The sequence below is a fragment of the Rhinolophus ferrumequinum genome, chromosome 15 (genome assembly GCF_004115265.2).
Source record: "Rhinolophus ferrumequinum isolate MPI-CBG mRhiFer1 chromosome 15, mRhiFer1_v1.p, whole genome shotgun sequence".
Classification (NCBI taxonomy): Eukaryota; Metazoa; Chordata; class Mammalia; order Chiroptera; family Rhinolophidae; genus Rhinolophus; species Rhinolophus ferrumequinum.
This window is the reverse complement of record NC_046298.1, coordinates 43,136,890-43,150,753: the sequence shown is the minus strand read 5'-3', so window position 1 is coordinate 43,150,753 and position 13,864 is coordinate 43,136,890. Positions and strand designations below refer to the sequence as shown.

At 46.0% G+C, this 13,864-nt stretch overlaps 1 protein-coding gene across 6 annotated transcripts in view; it reads left to right on the top strand.

The window, feature by feature from the left end:
• Positions 1-4,304: 4,304 nt before the first annotated feature.
• Positions 4,305-13,864, top strand: part of ZC3H4 (zinc finger CCCH-type containing 4) — a 41,205-nt gene continuing 31,645 nt past the window's right edge. Inside the window, exons 1-2 of one of the 6 annotated variants that reach the window (XM_033127112.1) lie at positions 4,305-5,317; positions 6,434-6,599. In XM_033127112.1, coding sequence (XP_032983003.1) covers positions 6,439-6,599 — 161 coding nt within the window. In that variant the 5' untranslated portion in view covers positions 4,305-5,317; positions 6,434-6,438. Of the gene's footprint in view, positions 5,318-5,862; positions 6,600-6,697; positions 6,858-8,009; positions 8,072-13,864 lie in introns of those variants that run through there. The other 5 variants (XM_033127111.1, XM_033127114.1, XM_033127113.1 and 2 more) reach the window with 5 other exon arrangements.

The following is a 13,864-nucleotide window of genomic DNA, read 5'->3' as shown; positions in this document are numbered from 1 at the left end:
ATCCACTCATCTATCAATAAGACACTTGGGTCTTATTGGGACCCCCTCACTTGGGGCTTTTTGACGATGATGAATAATGCTGCTATGAAGATGGGTATAGCAGTGTCTCTTTGAGACCCTGCATTCAGTTCTCCTAGGTATTTATTTACCCATGGGGCAGTTAGTTTTTCAACAACATCTAATTAGAACAGCTGCCCAAAGTGAAACTTTGTAACTTAAAAGGGGTGGAGAGCAGTTATGTAGTAGATCAGGCTCCTGGGTTTAAGGATTACATAATTAATTAGCTGCACCCAGGTGCCTGCTCACCATTAACCAAGTCACTGGTTCTCAATCCCACCTGAAGATTAGAATTACCTAGAGAGCTTTTCAGCAAATATGGTGCCCTGGTCCCTCCTCCAGAGACTCTGATTAATTGGTCTGGGTGGAGCTGAGACATTCGGATTTTTACAAAATGCTCCCCAGATGATTCTAAAATGCAGTCGGGGGAGAACCATAGAACAAAGATCTGTGTGCTGCTCATTCTAGTCTTTTCCTGTTCGGACCATTTAACTCTTAGGGCTATTTAAGACATTCAACTAAGCTCTGAATATTTCTTATGGCTCTGTACAACTTGCAATCACACTTTCTAAGTCAGTCTGTAGACACTGGTTAGAGTAGGAACTTAAGGGAATCAAGTGATAAAACTAATAGGTTTTAATAAAATTATAATACCAATAATAAATCTAAAATATTTAATTATAAATTGATGGATTTTTCATCTATAAAAGGTGTTATGGGTAGAAGAATTGTGTCCTCCCAAAAAATATGTTCAAGTCCTAATCCCTGCTACCTATGAATGTGACCTTACTTGGAAGGTCAAATAAAGATGAAAGTATTAGGATGGATCCTTCTTATGATGCCATATTGGATTAAGGGTCCACCCTACTTCAGTGTGACTTCATCTAATTTAATTAGTTATATCGTCAATGGTCCTATTTCTATGTAAGGTCACATTCTGAGGTTCTAGGAAGGCCATGAATTTGCAGGGAGGGAAACACTATTTAACCTAATAAAGGTATGAGTGTATATGTGGGGAGCTAGCTAGCTAAATGGGATAACTCTAGGATTTGGATTCAATCTAGCAGAATTGGGGGGTGGTCAGTGGGTGGGAGTAAGGAACTGAGCCTGGCTATGAGTTTATAATCACTGAAGTTGGGTGATGTTTTTTTCATTTTACTCCTTCCTCTATTTTTGTATATGTTTAAATATTCCACAATAAAAAGTTTTTTTAAACCCTCATTTTAAAGTTCTGAATCCATTTCAAAGTTCTGAATCCAAAGCTGTTGCACTATGCTGTGATACTTTCTGATTTCAGAGGAAAAGGCCAATAACAGGATCAAATAACCTCTCTGTGGGGAAAAGATGTTTAGAAATCATGGAATGACCAGGCAATAGAGGGCCATATCAAGTATCTTGTAGATAAGACTTTGGAAATAAACACTTTTGCTGAGTTGCTTTGTATTATTAAAATGAAATGTACAGGAATTATAAAAAGAAAAATAAGAGGAGTCAAACTATTTTGAAGAGTTAAAATAGATCCATGGTGTTAAATGATTTATTAGTTAACAGACTGATCTTGAAAGTGACCCTGAAGATCCTTGGCACGTAGTCATTTGTAATTGGTTAGGGAGTGACTAAGCCATTACCTGGGAGGATGCAGTAACTCTTGTAAAATGATCACTTTGTGAAAAAGAGCCCTGAAAATAAAGCTAACTGCTCTATAAATTATTTTCTCCTGCACTTCTAGACTCATTAAACATCTAAAGTGTCCCCTTTCTTTCTTCCTCCTTACACTTGTACAAAACTTACAGGGAAAATATTCTCAAGTTGGGGGGTATATATGTTTTTAAACATTTTTCATTGAGGTGAAATTCATGTAACATGAAATTAATCATTTCAAAGTGAACAATTCAGTGGCATTTAGTACACTCACCATGTTGTGCAACCGCCACCTCTATCTATTCCAAAACATTTTCATTATACAAAAGTAGTGATATACGTCTTGTACATTCCCAAGAGTCTACCGTGACTCTCTGTGCTCACAATTCCAAAAGAACTGGAAAAATTCAGCATTGCAGCTTAATATAACTTACTATAAATAGTTCTTTCCATTATTTAAGAACTAACATTAACTTCGTTCATTAGGTGATCATTCAATACCAATGTCATGTTGCAGGACTTTCTATCATCCATGGTCCCTGTCCTTTAGTGCCAGTAACAGCTCACTCATTATTGTAATGCCCAAAAAACTCCCCTCAAATTTCCAAAATGCCCCCAAGGAGCAATACTGTCTCCTTGAGAATCAGTTGACAACCAAAATTAATTTCCCTCAATAATTTCAATAGTGTCCTGTAGGGGGCGACATCACCTCTTAAGAACCAGATAGACCGATCAAAGATCATCTCGGAGCATGGACTTTATTATTTCCCATCTTCCCAATAAAAACAGGGTTAAATTAGCAAGGAAGAAAGGGGAAATAGTTATTGAGTTGGTAGTCAACAGGATCCAAAACACCATAATACCTCTCTTTGGCCAACGGTCTCCTTTTTTCCCCAGGGGTTTCCAGAGGTTGGAGTCAGCAGCTTGTTTTTCTTCCACACTTTGAAGAGTGTCTTCTCTGTGAAGGACTGTTTACCATGGCACAAAGAACCCACCTTAGAGCCATCCTAGGAACTATAAAAATAAAGTCCTTTGCCAGATTAATAACGTTCCAAGAGTACAAAGAAACAGGCACCACGGAACCATTGGTCAGACTTATGGGTATTACAGAAGTTTCCCTCTCAGAAAAGTACAAGGACCTGCCAGCTCAAAGACATTTTGGAGATCCAGAGGAAGAGGTATGTTGGCATTTTTTTCTTTCCAATATAAAGGGCAAGTTGCTGAAACTTGCACCTAAGCCACCCCCGCCCAACACACTAAAAAAACAAAACAAAACAAACACAACAATGTTTGGTGGCTCTCTTGGAGGAATTTTGGAGGCAACTTGGATCATAGTTGGGAGACTTGCTCTCACTCATCAGCAAAGAAAGCTCTAAGGCTGCTGGGGCCCCGTGCAAGAAGAGGTTTTCTAGCTGGTACAAGACGTAGTACAAAGGACTCTGCCATTTGGGTCTTCTAATTCAGTGATCCAGGGGTTCTTAGAAGTGGTGCATATCCTACAATTTACTTGTCTTTCTCCTATTGATGAGCATTTAGGTAGTTCCCAGTTAGGGGCTATTTCAAATAGTGCTGCTGTGAACATTCTTGTTCACAACTTTTGGGTTGCATTTCTGTGGGACATATACTTTTGGGGGCAATTGTTGAATCATAGTGGAGGCATATATTCAGCTGTATTTGACACGGCCAGTCTATTTTCCAAAGTGGTTCTCAGGGAACTCCTGTGTGTCTTCTCTATTCTGTCACTCTACTCCCATACCAAGCAATTCTCCAACTGGCAGACACCAGCTGCCTTGACTATTCTCTCTCTAGATAATCTCAGAAATAGCTACCAGGAGGTTAATTCAAAGTTTCAACGTACATTAGTACAATCAGGAATGTAAGCAGTCTTTCGTTGGTTTTTGCCCTGCAGTTGTTAACTGATTAACCTCTCTTATGTCTTCCTTCCAACTTCCAGCCCGCTTAATTTAATTTAGGACATCTCAGAATTTTTTTCTTGTCAAATAAAATGTCCCTACCAAGAGCAAATCTTTTAATTGGCCCACAAGAGACCTTTTTTCCTTTCGTGTGCCATGACTCTAATAAAATGTTGACACATGCTCATAAGAAAATTGTCCAAAAAAGGTGTGTTTAACATACCAAGAGCTAGTGGAGCAGGATTATGGGAATAGAAAGGAAAATTACTCTAAGTGGGTCATTATGTGTAATTGTGAAAGATGTCCTTCCATACGTTGATTTCTGAACTCCGTGTATTCTAGCTATGGACAAAACAACACTGGTTGAGAACATTGTCCTTTCCAGGTGTGGTTTTCAGCAGGCGCCATCTCTGAAGCTTCAAGAGTCCATTCCAGAAGCCTAGAGAGCACCTGCTTTTAGGTAATGAGGGAAATGAAAAGACTAGCAAATCCCAGCAGACAAGAATATTTCTCCATGCTTTTTCAGTGCCATACTAGCATAATGTCTACCAAGACTTTCTGACATCTAGTAGTTACTTTGTCTGACTTACTATGTAATTGTTGATTAGGGTATATAGACTTGGTAAAGTTATGGAAGATTCTCAAGTTTCAAATGATTTTTGTCTGGCAGAAAACACAACCCTGAGAGACACTGACCAGTTTTGTATCAATCTTCCCAACCTAATTGCAGCATTCATTTTTCCATTGTCTATGCATACCCATCTCTCAAGGCCCTCCCTTGAACCAGCTTTATTTTTCTGCTTGTTCTCTCATTAATGCGTTAAATAACATCTTTGATGCATACTCACAATGTTTTTGTGTGATGGTCTTGTTTTTAACTTTTAAAAAATTATACGGTGAAAACAGATAGTAAATAAAGTCCAGGGATGGTAATGTTGATAGAAATAGGACAGATGAGGGCAGAAAAAATAACACCAATACTCAATAAATGCTTATTCCAATGAAAGCAAATTGGGGAATTAGTCTGCCACCAGTGGCTGGGAAGTGGGACATTGGATGTCCCACTACCTGTTTGACTTTAGTACCAAGATACCATTTCCAAGTGATGATGAAGTTATGCTGAGCCTGCCCACTTCATCACTTGGTGTGTCATCTGATAATACACCATCACCTGGGATTCTGTGGCCAGTCATTGGGTCTTCGTAGAACCTATGAATAAGCCAAAAGCTAATTTTCAGAACAAGAGGTCATGACTTTTTATAAAACTCAGGGTGCATGCCTCCTATTGAGGTTTACCAGAGGTCCATAGACAACCGCTAGGAATGCCAGTTCTTATTAAAGATTTCGCTGTGCTGCTTATGGCTAATCCTTGAGCCAATTACTTAAGTACCGAGGTTCAGTCTATCCATTAAATGGGAATAGTAGCTCCCCTGAGTATACTTGTGAGGGTCAAGGATTTTACGTTCTTCTACTGTTTGAAGCCGGTCAGCGTTTCCAAGTTCAGCATTGGAGAGCCTTCACCTACTACACACCAGGTTCTTAAAACTTCACCAAAGCACTACCAAGGCCCGCCCTTCCTGCACCGCCCAGTGATGACGTCACCGACCGAGATCTCTAATGACATCATCTCCGGGTCGGCTCTACTCCGCTCCATCCTCCCATTCTCCGGAAGCCTACAACTCCAGCACACGTGCCTCCGGCTTTAGGTTATTTTTTTCTCTCCGTAGCCCGAATTTCTTCCCTCCCATTCTCCCACCTAAAACTTTCGATTCTTTCCGCCTTCCCTCAAGCTAGTAATTTTCGGTTCCTCCCGCTTGCTCTCGGGCGAATTCCTCAAAATAGTTTACTCCGTTAATTAATCTCCCTTCCTAGCCTGCCTTTTGGCTCCTTCCTTCTAAATCCCATTACCCCCGCGCGGCCTCATTCGGCTGTTTCCGCCTCCTGCCACCTACACCGACGCCACTTTCGGATCCTTCCGGACCGCTTCAGTGCCTTGTTTCCCAGTGCCGATCCGCTTCGGCTATTTCCGGCTCCTTGGGACCTCCCGTTTTTCCTCTAGCCTCACCCCCAGCACCATCTTCGGCTCTTTCCGCCCCTCCCCGTCTCCTGCTCAGCTCCTTTCGGCATTTTCCGCTTTCCCCGGCCTCATTTCTCCCTTCGAGTCTTTCCGCCGCCCTTCGGGCGAGTGGTCAGTACCCCTCTCCTCCACGTGACGCGGCCTCCGCCTCCGAGTTCCCCCTCCCACCTCGCCCTTCCTCCCGCCTCAGCTTCCCAGCCCGTCCGGGCCGCGCCGCCATTTTGTGTGAATTTCTGACTGCGGCGGGGACCGGGCAGCCGGGGCGCCCAGGGCGGGCAGACAGACAGACAGTCGGCCGGTCTCCGCCGCCCGTTTCTCTCTCCCTAAAATCCTTTTTTTTTTTTTTTAAACCCCCCTCGCTCGCTCTCCTCTTCCCCCTTCCCTCTCGCTTGCTCCACCGCGCGCGGCCCGCGCTAATTACACCCAACCAGCCACCAGTGTCCGTGTCCCCCGGGTCTCCCACTCCCGGGCCCGCGGGGGTGCGTGTGGGGGGGGCTCTCGCCCCGATGAGGGCCCTGCGCCCGTGAGCGAGTGACCCTCGGGGCGGGCTGCGGAGAAAGCAGGCGGCGAGAGGCCCGCCGAGGCCTAGGCCGCGCGGCCTACGCGGAGGTCGGCACAGAGGTGATTCCGAAACCGAAAAAAATATATACTCATTCCTATCAGGAGCCATCAGAGCTGAAGTGTGCCCCTCCCGCCACGCCCAAGCAGTCCTTTTTCGTGCATTAACATCCCCTCCCCCCCAAAGGAACTATGGAGGCCGCGCCCGGGACCCCCCCGCCGCCGCCATCAGAGTCGCCGCCGCCGCCATCGCCGCCGCCGCCATCAACGCCTTCGCCTCCTCCGTGTTCCCCCGACGCCTGCCCGGCCACCCCGCACCTCCTCCACCACCGCCTCCCGCTCCCTGACGACAGGTCAGGCCCCCGGCCCGGCCGGGGCAGCGTCCCCGGGGGGAGGAAGAGGAGGAGGAGGAGGAAGGGGGGCGGCCGCCATGTTGGGCCGGGCCGGGGAGGAGGAGGAGGAGGAGGAAGGGCGGGGTCGGTGGGTGTCTCTCGCTCGCTCTTTCTCGCTTGCTTTCTCTCCTGGCCTCATGCGTTCCCCCCCCCTCGCCGCGCTCGCCCGCTCTCCCTCGCTCTCGCTCTGTCTTTTTTGGGCGCCATGCTGAGGGGAAGGTGAGGAGGCGCCCCCCGGACCCCCCGCGCCCGCCTGCCCGCCCTGGGAAGGGGGCGCCGGGGGGGGCTGCGGAGGCCCACGGGGGTCCTGGCTGCCCTGCGCCCGGAGCTGGCAGCCACGGGCCCGCCTGCCCGTCGCCTGGCTTCGGGGAAAGGGATGGGGGAGGGGCCCCGGACCCTTTTTAGGGGGATCTCGAGCAACAGCCCCGCTCTTAGGGGTTTGGAGTTGGGGGTCTCCCAAACCCCGGCAGTATCCTTTCTCCTGGGGGAGGTCTGCCCTGCCCTATTTGGAGAGGTACCCTAGCTTTCTTAGGAGGTAGGAAGTGGGGGTCTGTTCAGTCCTTTCTCCATCCTCCTACTGGGGGGTCCTTTGGGTGGGGGCTCTCTTGCGCCTTTTTTTTTTTTTTTGCGGGAGGCGTTTACTAGGTGTTCCCTAGAAGGCAAAAAAGATGGGGGGATCTCTAGCCTTTGATGGAAACCCCTGCCTCTTTTGGGGGGGGAAGACCCTTCCCCATGTCTTTACTTAAAGGGAGGGGTCCTCTCGATTTTCTTAGGTAGGTGGTGCGTTTTTTTAGGGGGGGCGGCGGGAGAGGTTTCCTTGCCTTGAAGGGGAGAGGAGGTTGGTCCCCTCTTTCTCCTGGGGTTCTCTCCTCTTCGGGGCTGAAATGGGGCGCCATCCCTTCCGGGAGAGAAAACGAGGTTTGCGTGCTTTGGCAGGGGGTGAAAGGGAGTGCCCCCCCTCCCGTTTATTAAGTGCGAAATGGGTTCGCCCCACGCCCTTCTTTGGAGGATGATAAAGGGGCCAACTCCGCGCGTTTCAGGACGAGGTTGGGGCCCCCGTTTCCCCAGCTCCAGCACAAGGTTGGGGTGCAGGGTTCGCCCACCCTTTCCTGGTGGGGCAGGAGAAGAGGGAGGTAGTGGATTTGGAAATGGAAGGAGGGTTTCTGCCGACAGGAAAGCGAGTCTTGGAGGAGTGGGGGTGGGGAAGGAAAGAACGCGCTGGACACAGGCTAGGGCTGCCGGGAGCGCAGTCCCGGCTGGGGAGTCGTTGAGGACCTTCCTCTAGACAGGGGCTTGGCTAGGGCTTCCCTGCCAGGCGCCACTGCCCCTTCTCCCCACTCCCACCTCCCCTTCTCCCTTTCTCCTTCACAGACCATACTTTGCCTTTTAAAAGAAATGCCACCCACATTCAGAGACACAAGTGCAGCAGTTTGGTGAGCTTTTACAAAAAATTTTTTTTTTGTTTTGTTCTGTTTTGTTCTAATTAAATGTATCGTCCTGGGAATCGCAGCCCATCGCAGCCTGACTCCAGTTCAAGGAAATAAACAGATTAGCAAAGGTCTGTTCGCTAAGCCCACGTTGGGCTTCCGGGCCCCCTCTTGGGGGCAGGTGCATTACTCAAAGGTGCTTACACGCTTTATTCGACCTCTAAGGAGTTCTCTTATGTCAGAAGTGTATGTCTTACAATGGGTTGGGATGGTAAGTAGCCTCTTTTATTGAGTAATTCAATTATCTCCCTCTTTTTGTCCCTTTCCTGCCTGCCTTCCTCCTCACCTTTAGACCAAAGTGATGCTTGAGAGAGTGAGTTTATATGTTCAAATCAGGATTCTAACCCTGTTGAGCCCTTTTAGACTTGCACATCCTTTCAATGTTTAATTTGTAAAATTTGATGTACACAGTTTTCTCCCAAAAATAGTGTGTTACTGTAACATGACAAAAACTTACGTAAAAGGCCCTATATTTTCAAGCCCTTGGTATCCCTCTTGTCATTTCAATCCATTGCATTGTCTCCAGCCTTCACCTTTGAAGAAAGTGGGTATTTCAAGTCCATTTGTAGGAGACAAGTTTACTGAATTTGGTTTATGATACTTGCAGTCAAGTTAATGTGCTCCCCCTCCCTCCCTCAGCCCTTACTCCCCAAAAAAGATTGTGGTTCAAGTAGATCCAATTTTCTCATTTTACTCCAATGTGTCTTATGGTGATGGACGCTTAAATTAAGCAAGTCATTTGTAAAGTACTGTTTAAGCACCAAATCTGTAAACTGTGTCAAGCCCCCATCTCCACTCCCTGTCTCCACTGTTCCTTTGTTCGAAAGCACATGCCTGACCGTGAAAAGTTGATGCAAACGTGTTACACGCCCAGTCATGGTGGAGAGAACACTTCCTTCAGCCCCGAGTCCCCCCTCTCCTACACGTACAAAGAAAAAAACAGCAACAGAAAATGACTTGCAGAACCAAACACTGTACTTCTGATGTGTTTTACAAGCATAAGTTCTCCTGTTAAAAGACAAAACACGTTGAAGTTCCATTTTCCCTCTTGCCCACTCTTGGTTCCCGACATACTTTGTTAGAGAAAGCTTTTTAACACACAGCCCTCTTCCCCTCCAAAAGACCCTGTTTCCTTTTTTCCAGTTCTCAGGAGAAGAAAACAGTTCACTCACGTTCAGATGAGGAAACACGTAAATTGCAATTCAGTGGGCCACTTGCTCTTCCTCTCAATGTGTTCACAACTTAACTCCTGGGAAGTGATGACCTTAGGTATGTAAAATCAGTTGTGGGAGGAAGAAGTATGCACACAGTACAGTATCCTGCAAAAAATGTCTGAAGCACAAACTGAACACACTATCCAGTGCGCAGGGTCAGCCGAAAACGAATTGCCTTTAAAGTTTCCCCTCCTTTGGTGAAATTCCTCCTCCAGGAGCCAAGGGCAGAAACTGGATGCTAACATGAACCTTCCAAGTTTCGAGAACTACTAAGTGGTAGAAAGATGCTTCTTTAACTTTTAAAATGAAATGGGATTTTTTCCTGTAAGTGAAAATTCGAGCAATAATTTATTGAATTTGAAACTATTTCCCTAAAGATTTAAAAAGTGCTCAGGCATGTCAACACAAGGGTTTATTGTTTTTTTCATTTTCAAAGGAATCTCACCTATCAAATCCAAGAAACCCTAGTAATTATGTCAAATTGTATTTCGGTAGCCTTTGTTTTTGAAATGTCACAGTACTGCCTTTTCCCCCCCAAACTGATGTACCACTATTAGTTAAAATTCAAATTAATGGATGTTGCAAAAAAAAAAAAAAAAAAAGGGTGTCACTCAGAATCCCTGATTTAACAGCAACTCTTACATACTTGTAACCTTGAAAATTTTTACATTCTCTGGGGAGAGCTTTAATCTGAAAGCAAATAAAAATTTCCCAGTAGAAACAAAATCTGTTGTGACCAGGAAAACTGATATTCGGGTCTTAAAACCCCTTTTTTTCTTACTTCCCTCAAATTTGCTCTTCAAAAGAAAAAAAATAGGATTCCCCAAAAGGGCTTTCTAATTCAGTCTGTCCTGTCTCCTAGGTAGCATTTTGCTTTGCTCTGAAGGTTGCAATTTTTGATTCTTGAGAAGCCAGAATTTTTTTTTATGTAGCACTATTTTCGAAAGCCACAACGGTGGCTTTTTCTTGGTCAGGAAGGCTGATCCCAGGGGAAAGGCGTTTTGCACCTATGGAAATGAAGGCTTTCCCAGCTGTTGACTACCTGGCAAGTTAGAGATTAACGGTTGACTCTGAATTTGTGTGTTCCTGGCCAGTTGAATGGAGACAGTTTCATATTGGGCTGGTTCAGTAGTTTATCATTTAATAATGCCTTGTCCTCTGCTCCTTTCTCTCTCATCTTTTCCCCTTCCCTGATAGGAGAGTGGATGTCTCAGGGGTGCCTTGCTTGTTCACTTCTGTTACGTTTTTGTGGCTATTGAGTCCCAGAACCATCTCATACAGGGCAGATACAGTTGCAGTAAATACCTCTGTGGTGAAGATCGCTCTGAAACTATGTCCAAGCCTCTGTGGATAGCTTTAGGTCAAACCATAGTCCAGAGAACCTAATTTTGGGCCCTGTGGACAGTATCTTCTAGTCCTGGAGTGACTGGTTCTGACTCAGGTTAGGAAGTTGAGTGACAGAAGAAAATAATTCAAAGCAACTAGTAAGTGAAATGGCTGAGTTTCTAAACGAGCAAAGCACTCGCCCATACCTTGGCAACATGCCCACTGACAATAGGAGAGAAAAGGATGGTTTCTGAGATTTCTGGCAGTTGGCATTTAATAAGCTGATTTCAAGGACCTGTAACAGCATTCTGCTCATAGGTGGAGGGAGCCCTGTCAGAATAAATGTTTTGAGGCTGGTTTCATAATTAAAACTTAATGGAAAGAGCAGAAAAGCTGCCTCTTTGTCCAGGTGGCATATAAAGTTCATTTGGATAAGGTAAAACATCGTTCCGGGGGCGCCAGAATTCATGGATTTGGCTTTTCAAATTTATCTGCCTGCAGACCTCTCTTGCTTTGGGTGGTTCACGAAGATGCAGTCTTGAAGACATTGTTGGAGGTTTTTTCATTGATTTAGTAAGGATACAAGGTTACATGGGCAGTTTTTAAAGTTCTGGCTCTATTAGTTGATGACAGTGAAGGCATGGCCTCTTGGTGTAGATGACGTTGCATCCTGTTGTTGAAATAATTTCTTAGCAGAGCACAGGTTATTTGGAGCATAGTTTGCTTCTAGGCAAATTGCTCTAAATAGAGGAGCTTTCTCGTGTGTATTTCTTTGTCATTTCATGTGTGTGTGATTTGGTGATTCAGCTCCCTATTTGTAAGGCAAGTGACATCTTCTGAACATCGGAGGTGGCAATAGGATATGAAGGAACAGTACGTATGGGCTTTGGAGGCAGATAAGCTTGTGCTCAGGCCTGGCGCTGCCTGCAGTGTATAGTGGGCGGTGATGATAACGCCCACCTCCCAGGGTCACTGCAGTCAAATGGACACAAGCAGGGCACCCACACAATGCCTGGCATTCAGTGGGTCTTGGTTTATCTCCCTTCTGTGCCTACTGGAGAAAAATTCTAAGTAGAACTTACAGTCTGATGGGTAAACAAAAGTAAGACTAACATCTGTGTTTTTGAAGGAACTCAATTTATCTTTCACTTAGGTTTCTGGTCAGCTTATTCAATTGCAAGGAGCTGATTGGGGTTGAAACTAAGTGGAAGCCATCTTAAGGCATTTCTTGCTTGCCCAGCGTCCTTATTATAAATAGAAAAGTCATGCTGTCTTGAGCTTATGCTAACTACCTTCCTGTGCTCATCTTTTGCAATTAGGATCAGAGTCAGTGCTGCAATCTTGGTAGGCCTCCTGAGAGCGGGGGAGGCAGGCCTCTAGCACCTCACCTACTGCTAACAAGTCACATCACCTTAAGCAAGTCCTTTACCCTCTCCAGCATCTCAGAGAAATGAGCAAGGTCTGTCCCAGCTCAGGATTTTCCCACCCCTTGGTAATTTGGCTGAGTCAGTTAAGGTTTTGTTCATCCATTCATTCAGCAGCCAGGCTTGGCCTGTGTTTTTCTTGGAGCAGAAAAGTTTTCAGTGTGTGCAAGTAGTCCTTGTCTGAGGACTTTATTTAGAGTTGGGCAGAGGTTGGTACCGCCTTTCCCAGGCCTCATATTTCCTTCCCGTGTCTGACCTATCTTCTACAGCTTCTGGTCACGGTAAGGGGTTGCTGCTACTTCTGCAGCTCCCAATACTCAACTGCAGGGGAGATGCCTTCAAAATGAATTGTAAGGTTAGACTGAGTGGCCAGATTACAGGCAGATTGTCAGAAACCTTGGCTCGGCAGCTGGCTGAGCATGTGGTTCCCTTGTCCTGTTTGTCCCTGTCGGATGGTCCCGGAAACCAGAAACTCGAGGGGCCATAAAGCTTAATAAGCTGGATGCTGCCTGTTTCCACACCAGGGTTGGCCCTCTTCTGGTACACAGATGGTGGGGAGTGGTGGATGGCCATGGACGTGGGAGTCAGGCCGACCGGAAGTGACTCATGAGTTACTCAACTCCTAAGTCTCCTGGCCTTCTCAAAGGTGTGACAGTGCCCAGTTGTCATGTGAAGGTCAAAGATTACCTGCCAGGGGCCTTCTGAGTGCTTTTCCTGCATTAACTCACCTCAGCCCTATGCTGAGGAACTGAAACAGAAGTCACTTGTCCAAGGTCACAGAGCTAGAGGGTATGGAGGCAGAGTTAGAACCCAGGCAGCCTGTTAGAACCTAGGCCTGAGCTCTATACCCATATGCTGTCCTCCTGGGTCTGGTGTGATATTTTTCATACAGCAGCATTGTGATTATTAGTGGGATGTGAAGTCCATTTATTGATTTGTCTCCTTTTGAAAACAAATGAAGGGTGGCCAGTTAGCTCAGTTGGTTAGAGCATGGGCTAATAATAACCAAGGTTGCCAGTTGATCCCCGCATGGGCCACTATGAGCTGTGCTCTCCTTAAATAAATAAATGAAAAATAAATAAAATTAAAAAAGCATTTAAAAAGGGATGGCCAGTTAGCTTAGTTGGTTAGAGCGCAGTGCTCTTAACAACAAGGTTGCCGGCTCCATCCCCACATGGGCCACTGTGAGCTGCGCCCTCACAACTAGCTTGAAACAACTACTTGACTTGGAGCTGATGGGTCCTGGAAAAACACAAATAAATAAAAGTTAAAAGAAAAAGAAAAAGAAATGGAAGAGGATAGAAAAAGAGTACAGCTAAGGTTAACTTGGCTTCGTGAAACTTTTGTTTGAGCGGAATGTAAAGGAGTGGATGTGGGTCAGGGTCAAAGTGTGAAGGCTCCTGAGACTGGAGCAGGCACACTGGCCCTCTGGCCAAAGCCCACCCTGCCTGTTATTTTAAGTAAAGTTTTATTGGGACACTGGCACACCCATTCATTTATAGCTTCTGTGGCTGCTTTTTCGCTAAAAGGGTTGAGTAAGTTGGGACATAAATCGCCTGCCAAACCTAAAATTTATTTACTCTTTGGCCCTTTAAAGAAAGTTTGTTGGCCCCTGCACTGGCCTGATTCGCCCAGTGCGTGGTGTGCCTGCACTGCAACTGCGGTCATCAGTTTTGTGGTGGTGGAGGTGTGAGAGAATGGGAGGGAATACAGGTATTCCCTTCAAAGTTGGCAGCGAAGAGGGAGGGGGTGTATTAGTGCCCCTCCAGGACCTG